The 27,302-nt window shown below is 42.2% G+C and overlaps 1 protein-coding gene across 4 annotated transcripts in view; it reads left to right on the forward strand.

The window, feature by feature from the left end:
• The window catches only part of CD2AP (CD2 associated protein), a 155,593-nt gene that overhangs the window by 54,280 nt on the left and 74,011 nt on the right, over positions 1 to 27,302 (forward strand). For all 4 annotated transcript variants that reach the window (XM_073004553.2, XM_073004551.2, XM_073004547.2 and 1 more), the window contains 5 exons: positions 9,685 to 9,834; positions 14,293 to 14,393; positions 17,889 to 18,009; positions 26,455 to 26,648; positions 27,051 to 27,126. In XM_073004553.2, the coding sequence (XP_072860654.2) occupies positions 9,685 to 9,834; positions 14,293 to 14,393; positions 17,889 to 18,009; positions 26,455 to 26,648; positions 27,051 to 27,126 (642 nt within the window). The remainder of the gene's footprint in view (positions 1 to 9,684; positions 9,835 to 14,292; positions 14,394 to 17,888; positions 18,010 to 26,454; positions 26,649 to 27,050; positions 27,127 to 27,302) is intronic.

The raw sequence follows: 27,302 nt of genomic DNA on the forward strand, positions 1-27,302 counted from the left end.
CCAGAAAGAATTGTTTTGCTGGGAATGAACTCCCTTAAAGTGTTTCATCCATGTGGGAATCACTCCAGTCTGTTCTGAAAAAGACGTGCCCCTGTTGCTGGACCAAAAGAGTCCTGTTTGGGCATGGATTGGAGTTGCATTGGATTGCTATTGCCTATATGTCATTTGATTGCTGGGAACTAGCTTGCACTGGACAGCACAGTAAGCCATCCAAAATGTGAGCTATTTCTCCATATGATCATATCCTTTAAAGTGGTCCCCAACCTTGGGCCTCCAGATGTTCTTGGACTTCAGCTCCCAGAAATCCTGGCAAGCAGAGTTGGTGTTGAAGGCTTCTGGGAGTTGTAGTCCAAGAATATCTGGAGGCCCAAGGTTGGGGACCACTGCAGGTTTAAATTGTGGTGTTTGTAGTTCAAAAGACTTTTTTTGGTTCATTTATATTGAGAACATAATTTAAGTGAACCATCCGTTTTAAAAAGAGAACCAGTGTGGTGTGGTAGATATTCAGGAGGCCTGGTTTTCAAATCCCCACTTAATCATGGAAACTGAGTAGACAATGGTAAATCATTGCTTGATCAGCTCACATACCTTGAAAACCCTATTGGGGTGTCATAAGTCAGAAGTCACTTGATGGCACAATATTTTAAAAACAATGATGTGGTCCAACAAATACTGGAACAGAAATAAGAGTTTGCATCCACCTTCTCTCCTCCAGCTTTGTTTCTCCCTGCTGTCTAAATCTCAATTTCCTTATGCCATCCAAATTTAAGTACTCCCTACAAAGTATGATGAGTTTGATCTTGTACTGAATGCTTCCTCACTTTGCCTTGTTATTTCATTGAGAAGCCTTTTTGTTTGCTATGTTGGGGCATCTAATACATTTTCCTTCTTTTTTATTATCCTTATGTGGTTGCAAGGTCCAATGACCTTTTTGTTTCTCCTAATTCTGATAAATGTGCTTATTTACCATTCCCACCTCACTGTGGCTGTCCCTTTTGCTCCCTTGTGGCAATAGATTTCAAAATGCAGCATGGTTGATTAAATGTGCTAGCTGCAAATCAGAATGTCCCCAGTCCAAATCTCTCCTTAGTTGTCACTGTGCTCCATGGCCTTAGGAGAGATACTGTTCTAAACCTGGTAACCCATTCACTGGTTACAGTAATTCGGACTTACTTTTAGAGATTGTTGTAAGGATTTCTGAAAGTATGTGAATTTGCTTCAGTGCTTAAAAACAGTATTTAGATAAGTATTTCCATTCCTCTTTGGGACCTCAGTTCTTTTCTGTTGTATACAACTTCATCTTGTAACCTTTGGATATGTTGTTCCCTATACCTGGAAGTGCTCTGTCACCAAGCTGCAACTCCTCACTCCCTGTGTGCCCCTTTAAAACTCAGTGCCTAAGGGATATCATTTGTATGCTTCAAAAAGAAAGGGATATAACTCAATTGTAAAACCCAGAGTTTCTTTTTTTATATTGTTACCTCACAAAGTAAGAAATCAAGTTAGAAATAGTATTTGTGAATAACATGTCTATATAGAGTGGTGCCTTGACTTACGAACGCCCCTACTTACGAACATTTCAACTTACAAACAGCTCCCGTCGCAGCATTTTGCTTTGGCTTGCAAACGGAGCTTCCACTTACAAACAGAAAAAAGGCAGGGAAAAAAGGCCGAAAATTCAATTTTCTAACTGTAGGTGGTGACGAGGCTGCTTTGTACTGTAGCTCTTTCACTTTCAGCAGTTAGAGGGTGTGTCATCGTGTCGGACGCTTGGGAGACCCTCCTTCTGCTTCAGTGTGTGTGTGTGTGTGTGTGTGTGTGTCTGTCTGTCTGTCTGTCTGTCTGTCTGCAGGGAGGCAAGCTGCTGTTTTCTCCTTTTAAAAAACTGTTCTGGGTGGATTTTGGCTGCAGCGAGTATGTTTCTGTGTTGGTGGCTTTGCTATTTGTTTTTGGAGTTCTTTTTTTCCTTAAAGTCCCAGCGCCTTCTGACCGGGTTTGCTGTGTTTATTTTTTTGGTGATTTTTTTCCTCCAGCCAGAATGGATTAATCGGTTTTCAATGCATTCCTATGGGAAATGGTGCTTCAACTTACGAACGTTTCGACTTATGAACACCATTCCAAAACGGATTAAGTTTGTAAGTCGAGGCACCACTGTATTGGCACAACTTAAAAGAAACACATTCTTCCAGGTAATGCTAACAAGGGTGACAGCCCAAACAAAAAGTTCTAATGTAAAAAGTGGAAGTCAGATCAGCATCATATTTCATACAGTGGGAAAAGATAGTCTGCTCCTGCTCTGTGCCAAATTTTGGGAAATTTGAGCAAAGGGATTTCAATTTATAATTTTTTAAAAAGTAACATTGTTTTTACTCCATGCTGAAAATAAGATCAGATATGTACAGCCATTTAAAAAGAAATAAAATACACTGTCAAGAAAAACATTGCATACCCTTGCAGCTTCTTTTTTATTTAAATAAATTAGCACATTCTTGTCTCTAATAACCCTTTCATAATTAGTGCTTTTTAAGGTACCATCTTGGTGGGAAGGTAAAACGGTTTTCCCTAGTCACGCTGGCCACGTGACAAGGGAAACTGTCTTCGGACAGGCGCTGGCTCTATGTCTTGAAAAGCAGGATGAGCGCTGCCCCCTAGAGTCGGACACGACTGGACTAAAAATGTCAAGGGGAATCTTTACCTTTACCTTAAATCAGATTAAGTGAACCTTTGACCCTGCCTCTCTGAACAGACTCCAAAAGAAAGCTGTTAACTTTCCTGGCCAACCATTCATTTTAGAAGAAGAAGAATATTGAGCAGGTCACTCACTGAAGCTGTCAAATTACTGGGGGCGAGGGGGGCAGGGGCTTCCTGCTTTGTGCCTGGGAATTTTCTCAAAACAAGTTTTACCAGTTTATTTGTGAGTAAGGAGACAGCAGCAACAGCAACCAAGGACAGCTGCAGCATGGTGTGTTTGTGTGTGTGTGTGTAAATTGCAGTGATGGTTGTGGGGACAGAAGGGATGGAAAACCACCTTTCCCCGATACCTTTCTCACTGTAAATGATTGACTGACTTCCAAAATATTAAGAGCTCTTCTTAGATCTTGCAAACCAACAGCATCCTATGGTAGGTTCTCTCTTCCTGCTTTTTACAGATCCACATGATTTCCTATGAGTTTTAGATGTTATCCTCCCTAAACCACTGTCAGTTCATAGATCCTATTTACATCCACAGTCTACACCATAGAAATCATGGGTCCCCCAGCACATGGTTTTGCACTGGTGCAAAAGCATGGATCTGATGCATGGATCCTCATGGATTCACATGATTTTCAACTAGAATAATCCCCAAACCACTGTCCAGCCATAGGCCCTGTTTGTGCTCATAGGCTGAAATGTCCAGACCACAGCCTCTTTCAGGTTTTTCATACATATGTGAAATAGTATGGGGGGATCATGGAACCCTGAGACGATCCACAGGCTATTGGTCAAGATGTTGAACAGGAGTCCCTCCAGCACCACTACCATTCACAAAGTGACACCACACAAGGGAAAATCCCAGAAGCTGACTCCTTTTTTCGTCAGTTCACCACTTCTCACCCAAACACAAAGCAGTTGTCAGGGCTGTTTTTTTTTAACAAATGTGAATGGTAGTGAGCAGGACAGAGTATCCTGTAGACCAGGGATAGAGTACCCTGTAGACCTGGTGTCAGTCCGTGGACATGGCAGGACTGGGCTGCGGAGACAGATTTCTTGCCTCCCTGCATGCATCCACCCACAGCCCACCACCTGCACGCACAGGTGGCCTGCCTACCCCCGCGAACGGACTCCCCTCAACCGGTCCATGACTCAGAAAAGGTTGGGGACCACTGCTATAGACCATCTTGACCACTGCCTTTGGTGTTGTCAACATTCAGGCTGATATGTAAAGCTTGGCATACTTTTCCCTGCTGGCAATACAGGCATGATACTGTATTATACAATATTTGTCCGTTGCCTGGCTTTTTGAATCATGAGTACAGAAGCACAATATCCCACATTTGTAAACCATAGTTTGTTTTTCAAAAGAACTGAATAAGTAGTTTTATTGTGCAGCCCATAAACTGTATGAATTTTTCCATTTGACTTTCACAGTCAGCGTAGAAGCATTTATTTTGCATGTATTCTTTTCCTGCTCTCTTTAATGGTGTTCCAAACAAAGATAGCTGGGATAAAATAATGCTTACAATGCCTATAAGACTTTTCCACTTATTTCCTGCTTGAGCATCTTGAGAGCAGAGTGCCATCTCATGGTCCAGTTGCTCAATGTTCACTTTGTGGTATGTTTGGCTGAGCGGTAAAAATTAAAGAAGAAAAAGGGGAGACCAAGTGGTTTATAAAATTATAGAGACTGAATTGGAGTAGCCACGGGATATGGGGAGATAAAGGGGCAAAGTAGCAACTTGAAGGCACAGAACAAACCAGTTCGAAGTGAAGGAGTAGGAGAAAACAGGATGATCTGAGTGTCTGCAGGTGGCAGAGAGGAAAGCTAAAAAAACTAGAGCAGAAATGAGAAATGGGGAAGGGGAAGGCAGAGAGAGAGAGAGAGAGAGGTGTAGATGTTTGTGCACATGCACTCCCTTTCTCTTCATAGAAAGATAAAAATCAGATCCAATTGAGCTGGAACATGTTTAATTTTTATACTGGATCTGTCACATTGTCCAATCATTAATAATTCCTCTTCCTCAGTAATGTTCTTTCATGTGATGCTCAGTTCTTGGCATATGTGCTTGAAAGTGCAATAATTTTGAAGAAATTCAAGTATAAGATTTTAGTAGAAACCTATAGAGACCTATACTGTATTGTATGTTTATGTTTTGAAAATAGCAAGTGGGCATATAAGCCAGCATCCTATTCAGTTCTTACATGTATGATTTTCCAGCCATATGATGATGTGCCAGTTTCATGCCTGGTCATACAAACAGGTGTGTGCCTGTGTACAGCTGGCAGATAGTCAGATCACCACAGTAGCTTCTGCAATTGGATCTCCATATGTGTTAATATTGAACAGGATACTAGCCTTAAGAATTTCAGTTTTACAGTCAACCCTTGAGTTACAAATGGCCCTAGTTACGAACATTCTGACTTATGAACCGCTCTGATAGGAAAATATTGCCTCGACTTGCAAACTTTGCCTCGAGTTACGAATGGAAGAGCGAGGAGGGTGCTTGTCTCCTGAACAAACACCACATACTTTCCTCTCTCTTTCAATTTTTTTCCTTTTTCCTCCCCTCCTCCTGCCGATTTTACAGAGAGCCGAGGGGGCAAGCAACGAGAGACGAGGAGGACAGCTTTAATTAATTAAATTAAAAGACCTATCTGAATCACGATCCTCAATTTCCAAGCTGGTTGTTCTGGCGTCAGAGCTCCTGGGACCCTCCCTCTCTGCAATGGTAGGCTCCCAAGGCAGGGCGGATTGTCAACCGGTGGCGTGAATCCCGGGAGGATTGGGGCAGATGGAGGGTATAGAGCAGCAGCAGCAGCTCCCTCCCCCGCCTGTGGCTGCTTGGCCCGTCACCTTCTGCCCTGAGCTCTGTGGAGCATGGTGGGAATCCCGGGAGGATCAGGGTGGATGGAGGGGGGTGCGCGGAGGAGCAGCAGCAGCTCCCTCCTCCGCCTGGCTGGTGAACTCCCACGGCTGCCAAAGTCAACCTCTCTCTCCCTGGATCGCTTAGCTGCTTGATTGCTGGCTGGCATGCACGCCCACCCGCTCGGAGGATTCCGCGTGTGCCTCAGAGCTGGCGCATTGGCGGCAGCGCGGCATTCATGTCCCCCTTGGGTTGCAAGAAACCAGCTCAAAGGTAGGCAAGACACCTGGACAGGGAAGCCGCTCCTCACCTGCGGAGGGAAGAGGAGCTCCTTGGGCTCCTTGATTCCTGCCAATTTTACAGAGAACGGGGGGGGGGGGGGCGTACTGAATGCAGGAGAGACTGGCACGGGGGAGTGGGGAGGAAGGACTGAGACCGGGAGGACTTTTCTAGGCAGAGCTGAAAAATATGAGATTCACATTCTCAGTGGGTTCAGCCCTAAACCTGCAAGGGCCATTCTGCCTTTTTGTTTTTATGGTACCCAGCTTTGAGTGGTGGGTGAGAGCACAGTTAAACCCTTTACACCAACTCTGCCATTCCTGGAGATGTGTCACATTCCCAGGGGGTTTCAACAGGCAAAAGTCCAGTGAGCCAGTCCAATATCAGAAGTCCAGAAGATACAAATCAGATACCAAAATGCCAAAGCAGAAGTTAAAGTCCAAAGCCAAGGGTCCAGAGAACAAGGTCCAAGATAAGCAGGAGTGTGGATGCAAGTCAGAGTGTCAACTTGTTGCTTCCAAGCCTTCTAAGTGCAGATTATATAGCAAAAATAGTAATCAAACTCCTAGAAGCCTTCCATCCTGTTAAAACTCAGGTTGACCTGATGTTCCTGTGGGAAGCATTCATGCAAACCTCTGATCTTCGTGTCATGAGTCCTTGCAGAAGCTTAACCCTCACTCTGGCTAGTGGGGGGGGGGGGGAGAATCTGGTGATGATTCAGCTGTCTGTGCTTCTAATTGCCCAGCATTTTCCTCACCTGTAATTAACCCCTCAGATTCCAGATCTTCTTTGGCTGAATTCATGACAGATGTTTAATTTGTCATGGGGAGACATATCTTCATTGCTACCCTTTGTCTTACTGTTATATTCTGTATGTGAGTTTGTGGTTAAGAAGTAGTCAGAAACTTCAGCTGCACCAAAATGCTATACCCATATTGTTGCTAGGGTTCATTATAAGCAGCACATGATTCCTGTATTATGAGATCTTTAGTAGCTACTACTCTCTACAACAACTTGGGTTAATGTTATTTGAAGAGATATGAGTTTTCCCAAATGCTGATATCATTGGAGCGGCCCATCTTTCAGCTCCACCATCTGTGGCAAGTCTAGTATGAATGCAAGCAAGGGCTTTCTTAGTAGGCAGTGGGATTTTTTTTAAATTCCTTTTTCACTATAACTACCACAATTCACTTGGAATTCCTCCAGCCAGAATTCTGGCACAAATAAAGTCTTCAGAGGAGTTTCAGAACACATACTTGTGGCCCAGCATGTTGTTCTCTGCATCATTATAAAGGGAGAAAGTGAGTGAGACTTGCTCAACTCCATAGAAGTTACAATTGTGAAATTGGCAGGTTTTTAACTGCAGAGAGTCTGTCAGTGAAGCTTATATGTGTCTGCTTGAAATTTCTCTGAGGACTTACCTTGAGTCTCATCTATGAAAAAAGGCAGAATATAATCAAATCAGTATAATACAATATAGTTGTTGTTATTATAAAACACCAGGCATAGTCAATTGAAATTATAAAGAAAACATTGACTGGTATATATCAGACACAATTTTTAATCAAAAACCTAAGTAGCTGTTAAATATTGGCACAGTATGTATCCTGTTCCTAATACAGTATTGCTGTTTTTTGTAGCGCTAATGGTGTTGTTTATGAGATCTGCAACTGCTTATAATATTGTGTGAAATATCTTGATATTGTTCCCAAAGCTCCAATGACTATGACTAGGGAGACCACTGAAGGGTGTTTCATCCACAAGCAAGATATTTCAGTTACCAGATCTCATTATTTGGTTACTTTTTCTAATTCTTTATCTTCAGCTCTGGCATTCCCTGGAATTGCAATATCAGTGATCCAGACATTTCTTCGTTCTATCACTACTATGTCTGGTGTATTATATTCAAGGTGTCTGTCGGTTTGGATTTGGAAATACCACAGGATCTTGGCATTGTCATTTTCTGACACCTTCTGTACCTCATCTTCCCATGGGTTTCTGGAGGCTGGCAAGTTATATTTTTTGCATAATGACTAGCCCATTTGTCTTCAGATGCCTAGGGGCTATAGCATCTGACACGGTCCTTGTTGACCCGGGCGATGACTGATCTAGTATGGACTTCTGTTTATTTCTTCTCATAATTAATGTTTGGTGGACACAGTTAGTCTGGCTTCTCAGCTGAGATCTGTCTGGCTTGAGAGACCATTAAGCATAACTCTCAACCTCACTGAAGCACGCAAGCCCCTCTGCCTCAACAAAGTCTGTACCCATGGAGCGGATGGTGATGATGATGACAATGATTAAATATCACATCAGTGAAATGGGTGAACCAGTCTGCAGTTGTAGGCATACATTTCCTTGAGGTGAGACACATTGAAATACAACAGATCCTTGAACTTACTGTTTTAATTTGAAACAGAGGAATCAGGTTTTTTTTAGAAGAATATCTCCAAAGTGTTTAAAAAATGTTTGTTGGGTAAATAAAACAGTAGATATTTAGCAACATTGTTATTGTCAAATTCCTGTTTGATCCTCCCATCTAATCATTGTTTATACTAAATATGTAAAACATTATTTGTTTTTTTTTACTTCTTCTGTTTATTCATGCAAGCGGTGATTTAATTAAGGTTTCCATATTTTATGGCTAACAGAGATCCATATTTTCACTTTTTTTCAAGTTTTCTATTACTTCTTGTCATGTCTCCTTATGTGTTAATAATAACCTATCAGTATTCTGCTTTTATCAGTTACTCCTGAAGATGACATAAGGTTTTTGTCTTTTGTCTTTTTTATTATTTTTTCCCTTGGGTTTTTCCTGATATGCTTGCACAGACTACACAGCTACTTGTTCTAAAACTGCTTTTATCATGATTTCAAAGCTTAAGCTAAAATGGACAGAAAGGTGACCAAGTAGCTCCTTGTCTTCTGTCTCCAAAAAGATATGTACAGTTCAGTTCCTGGGGACACTAATAAGATTCTAGAATGCCTTTGGATAGCATTACAGTAAAAGTGGGGGTGGGGGGTTAAGTTACTTAGAGTGTTTTGATTTCAAGTTATATTGCCCACATTCAACAGTCATGTGAAAAAGAAAGTATAGTCGTGCCCCACACAGCGACGTTAATCCGTTCCGGATAAATCATCGCTATCCGGAAACGTCGCTATGCGGGGGGGGGGGAACCTCATAGGAACGCATTAAACTCAGTTCAGTGTGTTCCTATGGGGACAAAACTCACAGTTATGCGAAGATTCCCTATTCGGACGCCATTTTCGCCGCCTCGGTAAGCGAGGGCATGGTGCGAAAATGGAGTGGGCGGCCATTTTCTTCTTCCGGCGGCCATTTTGGAACCGCCGGTCAGCTGTTGGGGAAACATCGCAATGCGATGTTTTGCCACCTAAAACATCGCAATGTGATCGCAATAGCGATCGCAAAAAACGCGTCGCTATGCGGATTCGTCGTTAAACGGTGTGCTCATTAAGCGAGGCACCACTATACATATTCCTTGAATGTTACCGTTTTTAGGTATCAGGACATAATAAAAATAATCTGGTCATTAGCAGGTCTGAAAATTAGGTAAATACACCTCAGATGAACAACATGGCATATTACATTGTATCATGATTTATTTTACAAAAATAAAACCAAAGTGGCGAAGCCATGTGTGAAAAACTAAGTACATCTTTACTGCTTCCATAGGAATTAAGGAAATACAGAAATTAAGATTAAGATAATTATTATGTCCTGATATATAAAACAATATAATTCAAAAAGAGTGTACTTTTTTTTTCACATGACATACTTAAAGCTCAAATATAACTATCTCCCCTGTTTTATCTTACCAGGAAGTTAAGAAAGAGACTGAGTCAAAAGAGGATGCTTCACCAATCAAGAGGGAAAGGCATGGAAATGTGGCCAATCTTGTTCAACGTATGAGCACTTACGGGCTTCCAGCAGGAGCATTCCAGCCTCAATCCCAGTCTAAAGGCTTCAGAAGGAGTATGTTGTATTCTTTTGCTGTTATTGTTTCTTGTTGGGCTACCAAGGAATTAAAGGATATCTTATAGGACCTCTGGCAGTGGTGGAAAATGTACTATCATATATTTTAATTGATTTGTGCAGTCATAAGTGTAAAACATAGTGAAGAAAAGTTGTGAAGCTCAGGAACCTAACAAGACATCAGTTATTGTAGAAAAGACCACTTTCAGAGTTTGTGCATAGCTGGCAGTACTGCAAATGCATTCAGATATGCCTTTGAGGAATAAGTCACAAAGGAATAAATCATGGAAAGGAAAAATACATTAACAGAAAAGACATAAATCTCTTGAAACTTAATTGATTATAGACATATATTTAATTGATATCCTGGTGTTAAGCCGGTTTGGCAATTGAAACTAAATTGCATGTTAAACATTGAGCATGTTAAATTGGCAGATAGTATTTTTAACTGTTTCTAACCTGTAAGACCAGATTGTATGTTGGATAAGAACTGGTCAGAATTAACAAGAAAATATACTGCCATTCTAAGTGCTTTTCCATCTTTGAATTCATTGTGGTGTAACATTGTAAAATGTCTAAGAACAGGCAAGTAGGCAGCAAATACATTACTGGTTGGAATTCAGGAAAACTATATTTGAGTTCAGATCAAATGGTCCAATCCTATAGCTTAATTAAATTTAAAATATATTTCTAAAAATGAAATACACTGTGCAGATTCATAGATTGTCAATTCAGTTGTCCCCTTGAATGTTTCGTTCCATCCAAATTCCATATGATTTGTAAATATATAGAAATGTGTATATTTAAATACAGTGGTGCCTCGCATAGCAATGTTAATTGGTTAAAAAAAAAACATCGCTATGTGAAACCATCGTTATGCGAAACACCATTTCCCATAGGAATGCATTGGAAACCGGTTAATCCGTTCCAATTGGAACGGATTGCCGTTGTTAAGTGAAAAAACCCATAGGAAACATCGCTAAGCGAAACAATGTTTCCTCCATTGGAATGTATTGAAGCTGACTCAATACATTTCAATGGCTTTGCGAAGTCAATTTTTGCAAAATTAAGTGTGTCATAAAAGGGTCAAAAATGGTTTTAAGTGCTTGGATTAGCTTCTGCACCCTCTAAAACGGATGCAAAAGTTAATTTGGCTTTGATCTGACTTTTCGTTAATTTTTTCTGAATTTTTCCCCCCCAACTTTTGACAGCTGTCAAAATCTGACAGCTCCATTATTTCCTATGGGGGAAGAAAAAATTCACAAAAAATTAACGAAGACTCAGCAACTGTTCTAAATGCTTGGGTTCGTTAGAGGACCCCCTAAGTCGTGTGCAAACCTGATTTGGCTTTGATCTGAACTTTCGTTAATTTATGGTGAATTGTTTTCTCCCCCATAGGAAAGCATGGAGCTGTCAGATTTTGACAGGTCCATTGGTTCCTATGGGCCAAAAAAAAAATTCACAAAAAATTAACGAAAAGTCAGATCAAAGCCAAATCAGGTTTGCACATGACTTAAGGGGTTCTCTAACGAATCCAAGCATTTAGAACCGTTTTTGACCCTTCTAAGACACTTTTTTAATTGAAAAAAGAAACATCGTTAAGTGAAGCAGGGGACCTAAAATCGCATTCGTTATGCGAAGCATGGTCCCAAACTTCGCTAAGCGAAAATCGCCCATAGGAAACATCGTTATACGGTGCATATTATTTTCTAAAAAACCACATCGTTATGCAAATTCATCGCTAAACGAGGCAATCGTTAAGCGAGGCACCACTGTATATAGAAATGATTTTGCACATTTTCAAATGTAGACATTGTTATATGCATACTTCTGTTATCTAAAATGTATTTTCACATATTTTAGAACCAGAAAGTTTTCTTTGTGCCTTCTTTAAATGTGTGTGTATTGCGGAAGGAATTACTATCTTTTGTGGAAGACATCCCAAGCTTGGAAATACTATTTCCAGTTTTTGAACTGCTAATATTATAATTTCCAGTTTTTGAACTGCTAATATTATAATCAGAGCTTGAAAAATGCACTCGTCCACTCATCTGTGACAAGTGACAAAATGCTGCTTGACAGGCCACAGCTCCCTCCCTCCTTGCCTCCTTACCCTCCACCCGTCTTCTCAATGATCCTGCAGTCCTCCCTTCCTCCCTCCCATTGCAAAAGTAAAACAGTCCTCGTGACAAGAGAATTCGAGTGGCACATAGATATATAGCTATGCAGGAGAATGTAGATTTGTCCCATGCTGCAGAATATGGAGATTCCCTGCTTTCAGTTTCAACCCAGTGACATATCCTGGGGTGGGAGGGAACCGTGGCTCCTTAAGAGGCTGGGCACTTTTGCTTTCAGTTTTATTTTTGCTAGAGACTTTCAAGAGAAAGGCATTCAAAATGACCCCACAGAAGCAGGTAATAAAGCAACCCAAATCTGAGAGTATATTTATTTTGGGTTTGTATGCATTGTTACATAGAAATACAGTGGTGCCCCGCATAGCGACGATAATCCATGCAGCAAAAATCATCACTATGCGGATTCGTCACTATGTGAAATTAAAAAGCCCATAGGAATGCATTGAAACCCCTTCAGTGTGTTCCTATGGGCTTAAAACTTAGCTTTTAAGTGAAAATCCTCCATACGGTGGCCATTTTAGCTGCCCGGTAAGCGAGGAATCCGTCTCTGTTTTACCCGGCAGCCATTTTGGAACCGCCGATCAGCTGGGGAAAAATCGCTATGCGAAAATCGGTAAGCGAAACAGCTTACCGATCATCGCAAAGCGATTTTCCCCCATAGGAAACATCGTTATGCGATTGCAAAAGCAATTGCAAAAACATCGGCACTATGCGGATTAGTCATTAAACAGGGCGCCAGTTATGTGAGGCACCACTGTAAAACTGAACAAGGGCCTAGTTTAAATTTGTTCAGATAATTTGCAAGGCTACAGTCCAGTCATGCTGACTGGTGAAATTTTTGACTGACTGGTGAGACATTCTAAAAATTTTCAAGCCCTGATTATATTTGCTTCCCAAAATTATAAACTGGATAAGTCCATCAAAATAAAAAATTAAGAATAACATGATGATGATGATAGTAACTGGCATAAATTTCTGAGTTACCCTAATTCTTTTGATGTCACAGCTATATTGAAAAATACTGTCCTATAATTTTTGAAAAAAGAAGAACCTGTAGAACAATTTCCAGTGAGCAAGAAACTATTGTTACCTGGTTGCAGCAAGAACAACGAAATGTAGTCCTTTCAGCCTGGTTCAGTTATAATGCTAAACTTAGAGCACGGTTACACTATGAAAATGAAATGCTAGCTAGACTGGGTTTTTTGAAATCAGGTTAAATTTGCATGGCAGTCTCATGGTATCTGGGTCAGTATGTTTGTCCTCTTTGGAAAACTTCTAATCCATTTTAAGCTGTGTTGTATCTCAGTTGAAGGGGCTACATGGGTTTTTTAAACTGTTGCAAGGATGTGACTTGTGCCAGCATATGTGTGCCCTCATGCTGGCCACTTGTTGCCACCGCTGCTTTGATGTGTGTTTTTGAGAAAAATATATTTTATATTTTTATGTACTGTACATATTTCAAACTGGCATGGCTCTTTGCAAGACATAGAGAGACACACAGGAGAGTGAGGGAACAGCAATCAGTGATGGCAAGAGGGAAACACAAGAAGAATTAACCAAAGCCCGGCAGCTTTCCCCCACCCATGGCTGGCTGGCTGGTTTCAAACTGGCAGAGACTCCTCCCTGGACGCACACTCAGAGACAGAAAGGAAAGCAAGGCTTGCAGCCTTGGGCTGATGGCTTTTCATTATTGTTATTTCTTTCAACTGATATATTGCTATATAAGCAGGCAGAAAGGTCTGTGAAGTTGTGGAAGGAGTGAGGGGGAGGGTCTGCTTGCAAAACTGCTTGTCCCTTTGGAAAGTTTGGGTACTTCTGTCCCTTTAAGAATACTCCAGCTGTTGTCTGGGAGGCAGAGAGTCACTATAGAGGCGTTCAGATATGCCAAAGCAATTCAAAATAAATTGATTGCATAGTTGAGTTAAAATAAACAACTCTCTTGCTGCCAAATAAAACACTTCATTTTCTGATTTTAAAAAAATGCTTCCCAAGGAGAAAAATCTGCACTTCCATGTGTGCTTTGTAGTCGCCTTTTTAAAAATCAATTTAAAACATGCTAAACCAGTTCAAATAAGGGCTTTTCTCCTTAATGTCACCATGCGCAAGGAACAAGAAGAAATTTGGAAGCATCTTCTATTTATTTTACCCAATTGTGTTTTGTCATTTGATTTTGATAGGACATTTTGTTGTTTAAAATATTACTTGTTGAAACAAGCTAGGATAAGATTGTGATGTATGATTCTGGGTTACTTCAGCAAAAGCTTCTGTTAGCACAAATCAGAAAGTAGATTGCTTTGTGCTTACATATGTTTGTTTTCAACAGGATCAAAAAAGCGTCAGTGTAAAGTTTTGTTTGAGTATAATCCACAGAATGAGGATGAGCTGGAGCTGAAGCTAGGAGATGTTATAGACATTAATGAAGAGGTGAGTCTAAGTTTAAGCAGATAAAATGAAACGTGTGTGGGGGGAAAACAGGTCTGAAAAACAAAAATGTTCTGGTAGTTTAAAATCTTGGATTAGTTATAATATAGAACTCAGAATTATTTAGCTGGAAAGGGGTTTTCTTTATAATTTCTGGCAATTTCTGAATAATTAAATTGTGGAAGTTAGGGGTCATGGTTTCATTACATTATTTTATACAGAGGTTAAAGAGGTAAGGACCTAAACCCTGATTCTTGTACTGTAGCAACATGTGTCATAGTTGTTTATTTCTGTGTAGCTTTTCCTGTGAATGGATTATATAGAAGAGGAGAATGAATTCTTCTTGTGGCTGCAATACCCATGATGTTGTAAAACATCATAGCACGTAATGCTATGTAGATAAGATGGCTGAAGGCTGCTTGTGGCAACTCTAACACAGCTAGGGCTGTGCCAATCCCAAACCGTCCCATTTAGGTCTTTCTGCCAGCATAGTGTTTGCAAGTTTGGGCTGAGAGAAAGTAGAATCTCTCATAACATAACTCTTCCCCCACTCCATCAACCTCTCCTCTCCATTTCCCCATTGTTGGCCCTTTTGATAGCTGATCTCTGCCAGCATAGCAGTTATGCTAGCAGATTCAGTTGTGCCAGTACAAGAGACTTTTGCCAATTCCAAATGCCTTGCAGTAGTCAGTGTATCTTTCTGTTTGGATTGCAAAGTACATTGGATATTTAGAGTGAAACTGTACAGAGCTAAAGAACCCTCTCCATCAGAAGCAGCCTCATCCTTGATCAGATACGCCTGCTCCTGGACCTGTATCTGAGCACCACTTACTTCACCTACAGAGGTGACTTTTACAGACAGAAACATGGCTGTGTCATGGGTTCCCCCCAGTGTAGCCCATTGTTGCCAACGTATACATGGAAGAAGTGGAAAATAAGGCACTAAACACTTTCCAGAGGACGGCTGCGACCTATTGGTTTAGATATGTGGGTGATACTTGGGTGACGATCAGGATTCAGGAAGTAAAGGCATTCACAGACAACAAAAATACAGTGGACCCAAATATCAAGTTCACCAGGAAGACACCAGACAACTGGCTGGCTTTCCTGAACTGTGCAGTCATCACATGATCCAATGACAGCTTAGGAATAGAAATCTACAGAAACCCCCCCCCCCACACACACACACTGATCAATACCTGTGGTCTGACTCTCATCACCCATTGCAACAGAAATTAGGGATCATCAAGACGTTAAACCACAGAGCAAGAAACATACCCACCTCCACAGAAGCCAAGAAGAAGGAAGACGGATATCTGAAGACATGTCTTAAGGTCTGTGGATATCCAAAATGGACCTTTAACAAGGCAATGTCCCAACCCAGCAGGACAATGGACTATGGAAGAGTCTGACACCCAGAGCCAACAAGAACCTGGCCATTCCTTACATGGAGGGTGTGTCTGAAAAGCTCAAAAGGATTTTTGGTAAACACCACATACCCATGCACTTCAAACCCACAAACAGACTAAGGCAGAGACTCGTCCACCCAAAAGACTGGACACCATAGCACAACAGGAGCAATACAGTGGGGTCTTGACTTGCGAACGGCCCAAGGTACGAACTTTTTGAGTTATGTACTTCTCTGTCCGCAAAAATCCATTTTGACTTGCGGATGGAGAATAGAGGTACGTACCAAAAAGTTTTTTTTTAAAGCGGGAAAGCACCTGGAGCCGGGTGGTGGCGACGCGGCAAGAGGCAGCGGTGCTGCTCCTGCTCCAGGATTGGGGCGCCTCGGGGCGTTCCGCCCGCCAGAATTCCAGCCCGGCCAGGGCCTCCACCTGTCCTGGGTGGGCCCCAGTGAGCCGAGCGGCGGCAGTGACAAAAGGCAGCGGCGAGGACAGCGGAGGAGCCTCCGAACGCCCCAGTGAGCCTGTGCGGGAGGGCGGGATCGAGTTTGCGGGGGTGGCACTGGCGCTGGGAGGGCTCCATGCCGGGGAACTAGGCGGGCGGCGGGTGATGGGAACAGGAAGGAGAGTGAGGAGGGCTGGGATCCGACTGGCGCTGGAAATGGGGGCCGGGTGGGGAGGGAGGGAGCGCCGCGGGGGCCGCGGGGAGCCTTGATGGCCGGGCACCGTGTGCTGCTGCTGCTCCCATCTCCACCCGGCCCATTCCCCCGGATCTCGGAGGAAATGGCTGGGCTGCCTGTTTCGCCTTCCTGGGATTACAAAATTTCCCCCTCTAGTGGCAGAAGGCGGAATAGCAGCTTCCCATTACTTTCTATGGACGGTACAGAGCAGATACGGATTACAATGGTTTTCAATGCATTCCTATGGGAATGCAGATTTTGACCTGCGAACTTTTTGACCTGCAAACCGTCTTCCAATACGGATCAAGTTCGCAAGTCAAGACCCCACTGTATAGTGTATGCGGTCCAATGCAAAGAGAAGTGTTCAGAGCTCTACAATGGAGAAACCGAACAGGTGCTCCTTCCCAAGCGCCCGCTGGTCAGCTGGGTGAAAATGCCGGCCGGCGCTTCGGAAGGAGCGCAGGGGAGCCGTCCCCCACGCTGCTTCCCAAGCACCCGCTGGCTTTTCGGCCAGTTGACCAGCGGATTTTTTCGGCCAGCTGACCAGCTGACCCATAACATCGCAATGCAATCGCTTTTGTGATCACAAAATCCGCATCGCTATGCGGATTCGTTGTTAAACGGGGCACCCGTTAAGCGAGGCACCACTGTACTCATTTTGGACCGAGAAGATAGGTAGTTTGAGAGAGAGAACAGAGAGGCCATACATGTGCATATAGAAGATCCTCCACTCAGCAGGATTAGAGGCCATAGATACAGTCTCTTATTTATCAAGCTGCCCTTTCATCCATCCCCAGAAAGATCAGGACCACATCCACCAGAAAGACCATGGTTAGCGACTGTTAATGACCCCATAACAAAGGCTGGAGGAGGACTGCAGAAGTGGGATTTTCATTCATTCACTCCCCCCCCCCCAATTGTCCATCTCATGAGCCTATTCGGACCAGGGGGAAGTGAAACCAATGTGGAGGATATATCATGGGTCTCCTACCAACTCTCTTCAGACTGAAGAAGCTAATTGGATGAGTAGTGAAACATGTTTATAGTTTTAAATGTTTTTTAATGATGTAAGGGCCTTGGGTTCTTTTCAAGGAGAAAGAAATGATCATCTCTGTGGCATTATTTTAGATACTTGAAGATAGCTATCAATTTTAATCATCTCTACTCAAGGCAAAACATATCCACCTTAGTCAGGCTTTCCTTTCATGAGTAGATTTCCAGGCCCATCACCATTTTTGATGGTTTAGTTGGTCAGCCTCCTTCTTAAACTGTAGCATTTGGCGAAACGTTAGGAAGAACAACCTTTAGAACACGGCCAAAGAGCCTGAAAAACCCACAACAACCAATATTGCTAAACTTATGGGAAACTTTCCTTACATATTTTCAATAATATAAAATCATCTTGTCCACAGGTGGAAGAAGGCTGGTGGAGCGGAACTCTAAATGGCAAATCAGGTCTATTTCCTTCTAACTTTGTAAAAGAGTTAGAGGTAACAGATGATGGAGAAGCCCAAGAAGGCCTGGATGATGCAGGTAGCTTTTACAAGCAATTGATGGTTGGAATATGGAATAGACATTCAGTACTCCATTTAAGTACTGAGTGCAATTAAATACAGTGGACCTGCTACTTGCAGAATTAATCCGTATTGGAACGGTGGCTGCAGGTCGAAAAGTCTGTAGGCAGAGTTTCCATTGACCTACAATGCATTGAAAACCGATTAATCCCGTAACTGGCCGTTTTTGTTCCATTTTTGTTCCATTTTGGTTTTTTTTCTAGTCTGTAGGTCGATTCTCAGGCTGCAAGTCGAACCTAAATTTTGCGGCCAGAGAAGTCTGTAACTTGAAAAGTCTGTAAGTCGAGGGTCCACTGTATTAGCCAGCAATCTAACCATATAAAATGCTTCACATGCTTTGTATATGTATAAGGTTGTTAGAATCAGAGTGATAATTTGCAGATAGGCAAGAATATGTGCATATGTATGGAAGATTAAGACCTAATTTATGGTTACTTGATGTTATTTATTTATAATGCATATTATTTATGCTCAGAGTGCTAACAATAATAAAGTACATGTTAAAAACAAGATTGCAATTAAATCATTACAAAAACAAACGTTTTAAAAACACAACAATAAGGAACATAGTCAGCAAGCAACTGGTTAGAGCCCCTTGAAAAACAGACCAGCAATTTTATTTAGTTCTGCCTGAATGCAAACGGTTTTGATTCTCAGGAGCAGGACCACAGAAACGGAGCAGGAGTTCTAGGAGTGGCCATTGAGAAAGCCTCTCTTTCATCCTTAGCAGATTTGCCACCAGTGTCAGGAGAACCAAGAAAAGGATTTCTCCTGAAGTTCTTACAACAAATTCAGGCAGACTTAAATGAATGTGGTTGTATTCTGCTCCCAAGTCCCATAGGATTTTGTTAGGTTATAACTAGCACGTCAAATTATACCCAGAACACAGACCAGAAACTAGTAAGTCAGTTGTAACTAGCCCTAGTCAAACACCTAGTTGTAGTATTCTGGCTTGGCTAAACATTTTGAAAAGCATTCCTACTGGTCACCCGAAGAGGATGTAACTGAAGCATATATTTATCTCCATGGACAGATCCCCATGGAGATGGCACAAGTAGGACATATTCCTCAACTATGAAAGCACGTACTTAGCCATCACCAAAATCTGGGTCTCCAGTTTCAGTGCTAAATCCATGAGTACACCCAGATTGCAAATCTGAGTCATCGAGATAAGTATAAAAATACCGCACAAGTTGAATTCCTAATCTCTATTTACCTTTTGACTAACTAGAAATGGATTACATTTCAGTTTGTTGCCCTCATCTAGACCAAATGACAGTTATTTAGAACAAAATCAGCTTCCCTGAGTCCAGTGTACCGGTAGCACCAAACCCCAAATTTTCAAACAATCTTTGGGGAAAGTTCATGTGGAAGAGTGGGGTAGGTTTGGCATTTCATTTTGCTTCGGCAAAACGGGACCCTTGAACTGGGTCATGAAACGAATCGCAAACCCAACCCAGTTTCATCAGGGTTTTTTGTTCACAGTTCATTTCATGCCCATCTTTACTCAGAAACATGACATGGTTGATGGTACAGAACAGGGTGGGCAAAGCATGGCTTATGGGCTGCCCTGCCCAAAGGCCCCTGTTTTTTAAACAAATCTGCATTTGAAAGAAGGGCACCTTTGGGTCTAAAACCAGCTTGGCACGAGGCGTGAGAAAATAGACATGGGAGACTTTTTTCAGGAGTGTATGTGCCCTGCCTCTTCCGGACTTCCTTTATCATTCTGTCCCCTTTGTCTGGGAATTGCCAGAACTTTAGAAGGTGGTTGCCCCAGTACAGAATGACAGATGAAGTCCCGAAAAAACTGGGCACATAAACCTCCTGAATATTTTATGGTGTAAACTATACATAAAGATGATCTGTTCCATAACCAAGCCTCAAACCAAATTGAAATGCATCTGAATATTTGGACACATATGCCAATATTGTGCTTAATTATTGCCTTGGATATGTATTAATAATTATTCAATATTACTACATTAAAATGTTTAAGTCAGGAATGGGGAACCCCCAGTTTTTGGGCCAAATGACAGCTCAGTTCAAATCTTTAATAATAATAATATATTTTTTTATTTATTGTCATTGTAAGTATATACACAGTATACCCATATAATGAAATTCACAGACACCCAGAGACCACACACATGCACACACATAAAATTCCCCAAACACTCCCCACCCACTAAAAAATCCCCCAACACTCCCCACCCACTAAAAGTCCCCACTAAAAATACAAACATCTACACCGCAGGCCAAGTAACACAGTCCAACTAACTATTCACTACTGGTGGTCTTTAAGCTCATTATTAAGTGCAATTATAGCTCTGGGATAAAAACTATTCAGAAAACGTGTGGTCCGAGTCTTAATTGTTCTATATCTTCTGTCAGACGGCAACAGTTCAAAAAAGTTATAAGCAGGATGGGAAGAGTCTCTCAGGATGCTGTGTGACTTCCTCAGACAGCGGGATGTGAAGATGTCATCCAGGGTTGGTAGCTGGAGCCCGATGATATTCTGGGCAATTTTAATGGTTCTCTGTAGAGCTTTTTTGTCCGCTACAGAGCTACTCCCAAACCATGCCAGAATGCCATAGGTTAGGACACTCTCAATGGTGCTACGATAGTATGACAGAAGTAAATGCTGAGATAAATTTAACTTGCCGAGCATTCTCGGGAAATACAGCCTCTTCTGTGCCTTCTTCACTAGCATGTTGGCATTTATATTCCATGAGAGGTCCTCTGAGATGTAAGTGCCCAGAAATTTAAAACTACCAACTCTCTCCACTTCCTCGCCATTTATGTACAGTGGTAAATGTACATTTCTCTTCCTCCTAAAATCAATTATGAGTTCTTTAGTTTTTTTGATGTTAAGTGTGAGATGATTTTCTTTACATCAAAGTATCAACCCCGGTACTTCTTCTCTATAAGCAGACTCATTGTTCTTATTTATGAGCCCCACCACTGTTGTATCATCTGCAAATTTAATAATTGCGTTGGTGTTATACAGTGGGATGCAATCATGTGTGTACAGGGAATACAGGAAGGGACTTAGCACGCAGCCCTGGGGAGCTCCTGTACTTAGTACCAGGGTTGAAGAATGGTGAGATCCCATCCTTACTGACTGTGGCCTATCTGTCAGAAAGTCCTTTATCCACACGCAGATCTTCTGAGGTAATCCCAGGTTGATCATTTAAAAAAACAACCTATTTGGTAGAATGGTATTAAAAGCAGAGCTATAATCCACAAACAACAGCCTCACATAAGTTCCCTGTTGTTCTAAGTGGCTCAATACAGTATGGAGTACAATAGACACAGCATCATCAGTAGATCTATTTCTCCTGTATGCAAATTGTCATGGGTCCAAAGAAGGTGGAAGACTAGCCTTAATGTAATCCAGCACCAATCTCTCAAAACATTTCATAATAACAGATGTTAAAGCTACTGGTCTATAGTCATTGAGAGATACCACAGCTGACTGCTTGGGGACTGGCATTATAATAGATGTCTTCAGGCAAGTGGGGAGAGAACACTGCAACAAGGATATATTGAAAATATCCATAAAAACTCCAGCTAATTCTGCAGTGCAGCCCCTAACAACTCGTCCCGTGATTCCATCTGGTCCAGCTGCCTTTCGAACGTTAATATTCTGAAAAGCGCGTCTCACATCTGAAATCTACAGTACTAGTGGTTGTCTGTCGATGGTAGATTCTAGTGATGTATTATAGACAGTAGGTGCTGGAATAATGGTTGTTCCTGTTTCCACCTCAAAACAGCTGAAAAATTGATTTAACTGCTCAGCTAAAAAATCACTGCTGCTACACAAACTGTTTTTGTTACTCTGCCCCGTGATTTGTCGTAGGCCATGCCATACCCGACGAGTGTCAGAGCTCTCAAGATATTGCTCAATTCTCTGGCTGTACATAGCTTTGGCATCCCTAATGCCCCTTTTCAGTTTAGCTCTGGCCTCTCTATACTGTAGTTCATCACCAGAGTGAAAAGCAGCATTTCTGGCCTTTAGTAAAAGGCACACTTCTCTATTTAGCCAAGGCTTGTTATTAGAAAACACTCGTAGTTGTCTGGTGGTAGTAACAACATCGATGCAGCTTTTGATATAAAACAGTACTGTCGAGGCATAAGTATGAACATTGTCCTTCTCAAACAGTGCCCAATCAGTGCTCCTAAAGCAATCTTGAAGTTGCTCAGATGCACCCACTGGCCACATTTGTATTTCTCTAGTTGATGGCCTGATTCTGTTAACAAGAGGTCTGTATGATGGAATCAAAAACAGAGATATATGATCTGACTGTCCCAAACTAGGCAATGGCTTCATCTTATATCCATGCATGATGTTACTATATACCTGATACAAGGTATTTTCCCCTCTCGTGGGACGGTCCACATACTGATAAAACTTAGGGAGGACAGTCTTTAAATTGGCTTGATTGAAATCACCTGCTACCACCAGCACTCCATCTGGGTAGGCCTGCTGTTGTTTGCTGATAGCAGTTAACAAACAACTCATAGCTGTGGTTGTATTAGCATCAGGAGGTATATATATTGCTATTATTATAACAACATTAAACTCACGAGGCCCCATTTACCCCAGGTAAAAGGGGGGGCATTTCACTGCCAAATACAGTGGTGCCCCGCATAGCGACAATAATCCGTTCTGAAAAAATCGTCGCTATACGGATTCGTTGCTATGTGGGACTAAAAACCCCATAGAAATGCATTAAAACACGTTCAATGCGTTCCTATGGGGGAAAAACTCACCTTTGAGCGAAAATCCGCCATCTGGCCGGTGCCTCTAAAGGAGGCAACACAGCGGGCACCCATTTTGGAACCACCGATCAGCTGTGTTTCGGCCGCTCTCTCTCTCTCTCTCTCTCTCTCTCTCTCTCTCTCTCTCCACCCCTTGCAGGTCCAGCCTGGGCAGAGAGACCGAGGCACCCCGCCGCCATGGCCAGGGTGACTGAGTCTCCCTGCCCAGGCTGGAGTTGCGAGGGGAGAGAGAGAGAGAGAGCGGGGTTTGCGAAGCTGGCTTCCCCGCCATCTTTGCAAACCCCCCCCCGCCCATCAGCTGTGCTTCGGGCTGGCTCTCTCTCCCCTCCGAGAGCGCAAGCCCGAAGCACAGCTTATGGGCAGGGCTTTTGCAAAGATCCCCGCTGCTGCTCGCTCTCCACCCCTTGCAGGTCCAGCCTGGGCAGGGAGACCGAGGCACCGCGCCGCTACGGCCAGGGTGGCGGCGAGGTGCCTCAGTCTCCCTGCCCAGGCTGGAGTTGCGAGGGGAGAGCGAGAGCGAGAGAGAGAGCGCCGTGAAGTACAGCTGGTCGGCGGGGTTTTGTAAAGCTGGCTTCCTGCAATCTTCGCAAACTCCCGTCCATCAGCTGTGTTTCAGGGCTCTCTCTCTCCACCCCGCAACACAGCTGATCAGCGGGGCCTTTGGGATGATCGTGGGGAAGCGCTTCCCCACGATCATCATCGCAATGCGATGTTTAGCCTATTTAAACATCGCAATGCGATCGGTTTTTTCATCGCAAAATCCGCATCGGTATGCGGATTCATCGTTAAATGGGGCACTCGTTAAGCGAGGCACCACTGTACTCCAAATCAGGAGAACAGTGAATGTCCATTATTTTAACATCCGTGCTCCAGTTATTGTTTGTGTAAACACAAACCCCTCCACCTCTGCTCTTCCCAGATTCAATAGACCTGTCTGCTCGATGTACTCTGCGTCCTTGTAGTTCAATTACCTCCCCTGGGATGGAAGAGTCAAGCCACGTCTCTGTAAAGATCATAACGCAACAGTCCCGAATATTTTTTTTGCAGGGAGATAGTAAGTTCCAACTCCTCAATCTTGTTGGGTAGAGATCTAACGTTTGAAACAAAAAGACTTGGCAATGCAGGCTTGTGAGGATTTTTGCCTAACCTCACTCGTAGACCGGCCCTGCAACCTCTTTTCTGCTTGCGTTTTCTCCGTGTTCTTTTCTTCCTGACAGGGAGAGCAGGGGGAGTAACCCACGGATATGCAGGCCATCTAAAAAGCTCAGCTGGTATGTTGTAAGTTGAGACCCTCGGTTCAAAGTTGCAACCTTCTCTGCCAATAGATAATAATTCTTGTGGACTGTAAATTACTTGTGCCTGAGCATGCAGAGTCCATAATAAGGAGTACACAATCAAAATAGTTAAAAGATATTGATCTCTGGAGTGCCTAGCTGCTGCAAATGTTTGTGCTGCCATCTTGACCAGCTGTCAATAATAATAATAATAATAATAATAATAATAATAATAATAATAATAATAATAATAATAATAATAATAATAATAATAATAATAATAATAATAAACAACTCTTATTGGCATATAAAATAAATATAGTCAGGCTAGTTTGTTAGATTTCTGGATTCCCAAGGAGTGTGAAAAAAATACATTAGTTCGAGATCAGGGCTTTGCCTCCCAACAGTTGACCCAAGGAAAACCGCTACAGAGTGCTGTCCTCTGAAGATGCCGGCCACAGAGACTGGTGAAACGTTAGGCAGAACAACCTTCAGAACACGGCCAAAGAGCCCGAAAAACCCACAACAACCAAAACAGCTACTTGTTCCATAATGTCGACCACCTCCACTGATAACATAAAATGGACCTTGTCCAGATCGGATTTCCCCTCCAGCTCTAATAATATTAAGCTGACATACTTTTGGGGACAGTCCTAATGAAGGAGACAGCGCAAAAGCAGGTGTGTGAGGGTTTCCAAAGCCCCTTGCTCACATGGACAATATCTTTCAAGATAAGTGGTTCCGTTATACCTACCATGCGATACAGCACCAGGCATGACATTACATCTGGCCAGAGATAAGGCCCTATGGTTTTGTGGACATTTAAGCAGCGTGAGGAAAGCAGCTGGTTGTCCCATTTTAAAGGGGAAGTGATGAGACAACGGGGAACAAGACTTACCTGCTGCACTCCATAATTCCTGAAACTCAGTGTCCATTAATTGTCTCTTAACTGTTTGAAATGCTAGCTCTAGACTTAGCGAACTTAAAGAGCTAATGTCTAGGCCAATCAATTTCAGTTTTTTAAAAAGGGCAGTAGACCCAAAAGAAGGGTCAGAATCTTGCAGAAGCTGATATAATAAGCCGTCTTGGTCTGAGTTATAAAACAGTTTTAGCCTGGAATGAAACATTCTCTGCCATGCCATCGTTTCCAGTGTGGATAGTCTGGTCTCAAGACAGAGCACTGAGTAGGGAACACACCTCAGTAGGCCTAATACCTTATGTAAATTTTTGTACTCGTCCCAGGCCTCATCCCTAACCAGACCTAACCAGTTTTTTCATGTGATTCATTCTGTCCTACCTTTGTGTTATTCCTGCAAAACTGATAGAGATGAACTAGCATGAGCTGAGGAAGAAGAACACATGGCATAAAAATAAGGAAAGCTGCATACTTACAGAAACTCAATACAGTATTATCATTAGTGCTGTAAGGCAACCATACAATCCCACTTCAGACACTGATTTCAGAAAAGACATACCAACAATTGAACTAATTTGGGGAAGAAAAGGTACAGTTTTCTTCCCTCACATCCTTGTTATATGAGAAGTGAAGTAAACATGGTAGGTTTTTCTGTTGATGCTTCCTGACAACCTGCTGATACTAATGGCAAAATTACTTATGGCCATAATCCTATTGCACAGTTACCACTGGAGGAAGGGAAATGGCATAACTCGCAATGGCAAATTGTGGCTAATTATCCAGTCCCCATTTGGGTTTCTTTATGTGTATCAAGTCACCTGATACACTGTAAAATAGTACAGTAAAAAGGGAAACTAAAACTTTCTACCTACAAATTCCTGATTTAGTAATAGAATTAGTATAGAAAGCTCACAAGTGGGTCTCTTACACACATCAAGATAGAGTGTTGTATTAATAAAACAAAATCCATAGGCGGGCAGTATCTTTATTAGGACTGGGTACAATTCTACAGCCGTGTACGTGCTTTAGAAATCTCCAGACTTCTTCTTCAGGAGCAGAGAGGGAAGGGGGAAGATGCTTGGAAGTATACAAATGTGGTAGTATGTTTTAGATATGAAGTCTCATTCAGTCCTGCAGTGGAGAAGGCATTCTTTGAGTCACTAGTTGCTATACAGATATCACATTCATACACAGCAGTGTCTGCTGTGATGGAGAGAAAATGGTGCTCCTCCACCTCTAAAAATATAAGGCTGGTTTGCCAACTCATAGATCTGTCCCTTGACTTGTACTGATATTAAATACAGTTAACAAGTCATAGATGCAGGTTTTAACATCAAATACGTTTGTCTCAAACAGTGCATCTTAAATGTTAATCCTTGGAAAATTCAGTCTAACAATGCAAGTCAAAAACTGTTTTCTTATGACTTTCCAGAATCAGTTTTTACTGGCCAACTCTCACCTGGAACTTCACCAGGAAATGAGTCTAGTAATGAGTCTGGACCTACCCTGATAGCACAACCAAAGAAAATCAGAGGTGTTGGGTTTGGAGATATTTTCAAAGAAGGCACAGTGAAGCTTAAAACAAGATTATCCAGTAATGATTTAGAAGAGAAGAAACAAGATAAGGTAAGTAAGAAAAAAATTCAAGGGGAGGTTGTAACTTTGTCAAGATTAGAATTTACCCCCTGCCTTGTCATTACACTTCTGAAGGACCCCATTGATAGACACCTTGGGGTACCTTCTTCAAACTTTATGGCCATGTGGGGAAAGGAGTAGCTTATTCCCATTTACTGATGAGAGCAGAGGACAGCAGAAAGGCCAAATGAGGGCCTTTTATGGATTGTATTTGGTCCAAGGGTGGGAGGTTCCCCATTCTTGTACGTATATGGTATTGCTACCATATGGATTTCATTAGCTTTCTTGTTCTGATTCTGTCATTACTTTAATAGAGAAACAGGTGCCCTAATCAGGTCTGAAAATATTCCTCCTTTCAATTTTTTTATTTTCACCCTCATATCTTTTATATAGCCATTACCTTCCCATTCGTCTGGACCAAAAGTAACTCCATTTCCTGGTGTAACAGAAACTGAAAACAAACAGAAAGGTATGATTCTTATGTCAAATGCCTCATTCCATTTTTTAAATCTCCAGTATAAAACTAAACAAAATGTAGATCTTGGTTTGATTTTTAAAGATACTGTAGTGGGTCCCCCCCCCCCCCCCAAATGTTCCCATAGGTTCTAATAGTGTTGACTGCTTTTCTGGTTTAAAATTAAGCTG

The sequence above is a fragment of the Pogona vitticeps genome, chromosome 1 (assembly GCF_051106095.1).
Source record: "Pogona vitticeps strain Pit_001003342236 chromosome 1, PviZW2.1, whole genome shotgun sequence".
In the NCBI taxonomy this organism is placed as follows: Eukaryota; Metazoa; Chordata; class Lepidosauria; order Squamata; family Agamidae; genus Pogona; species Pogona vitticeps.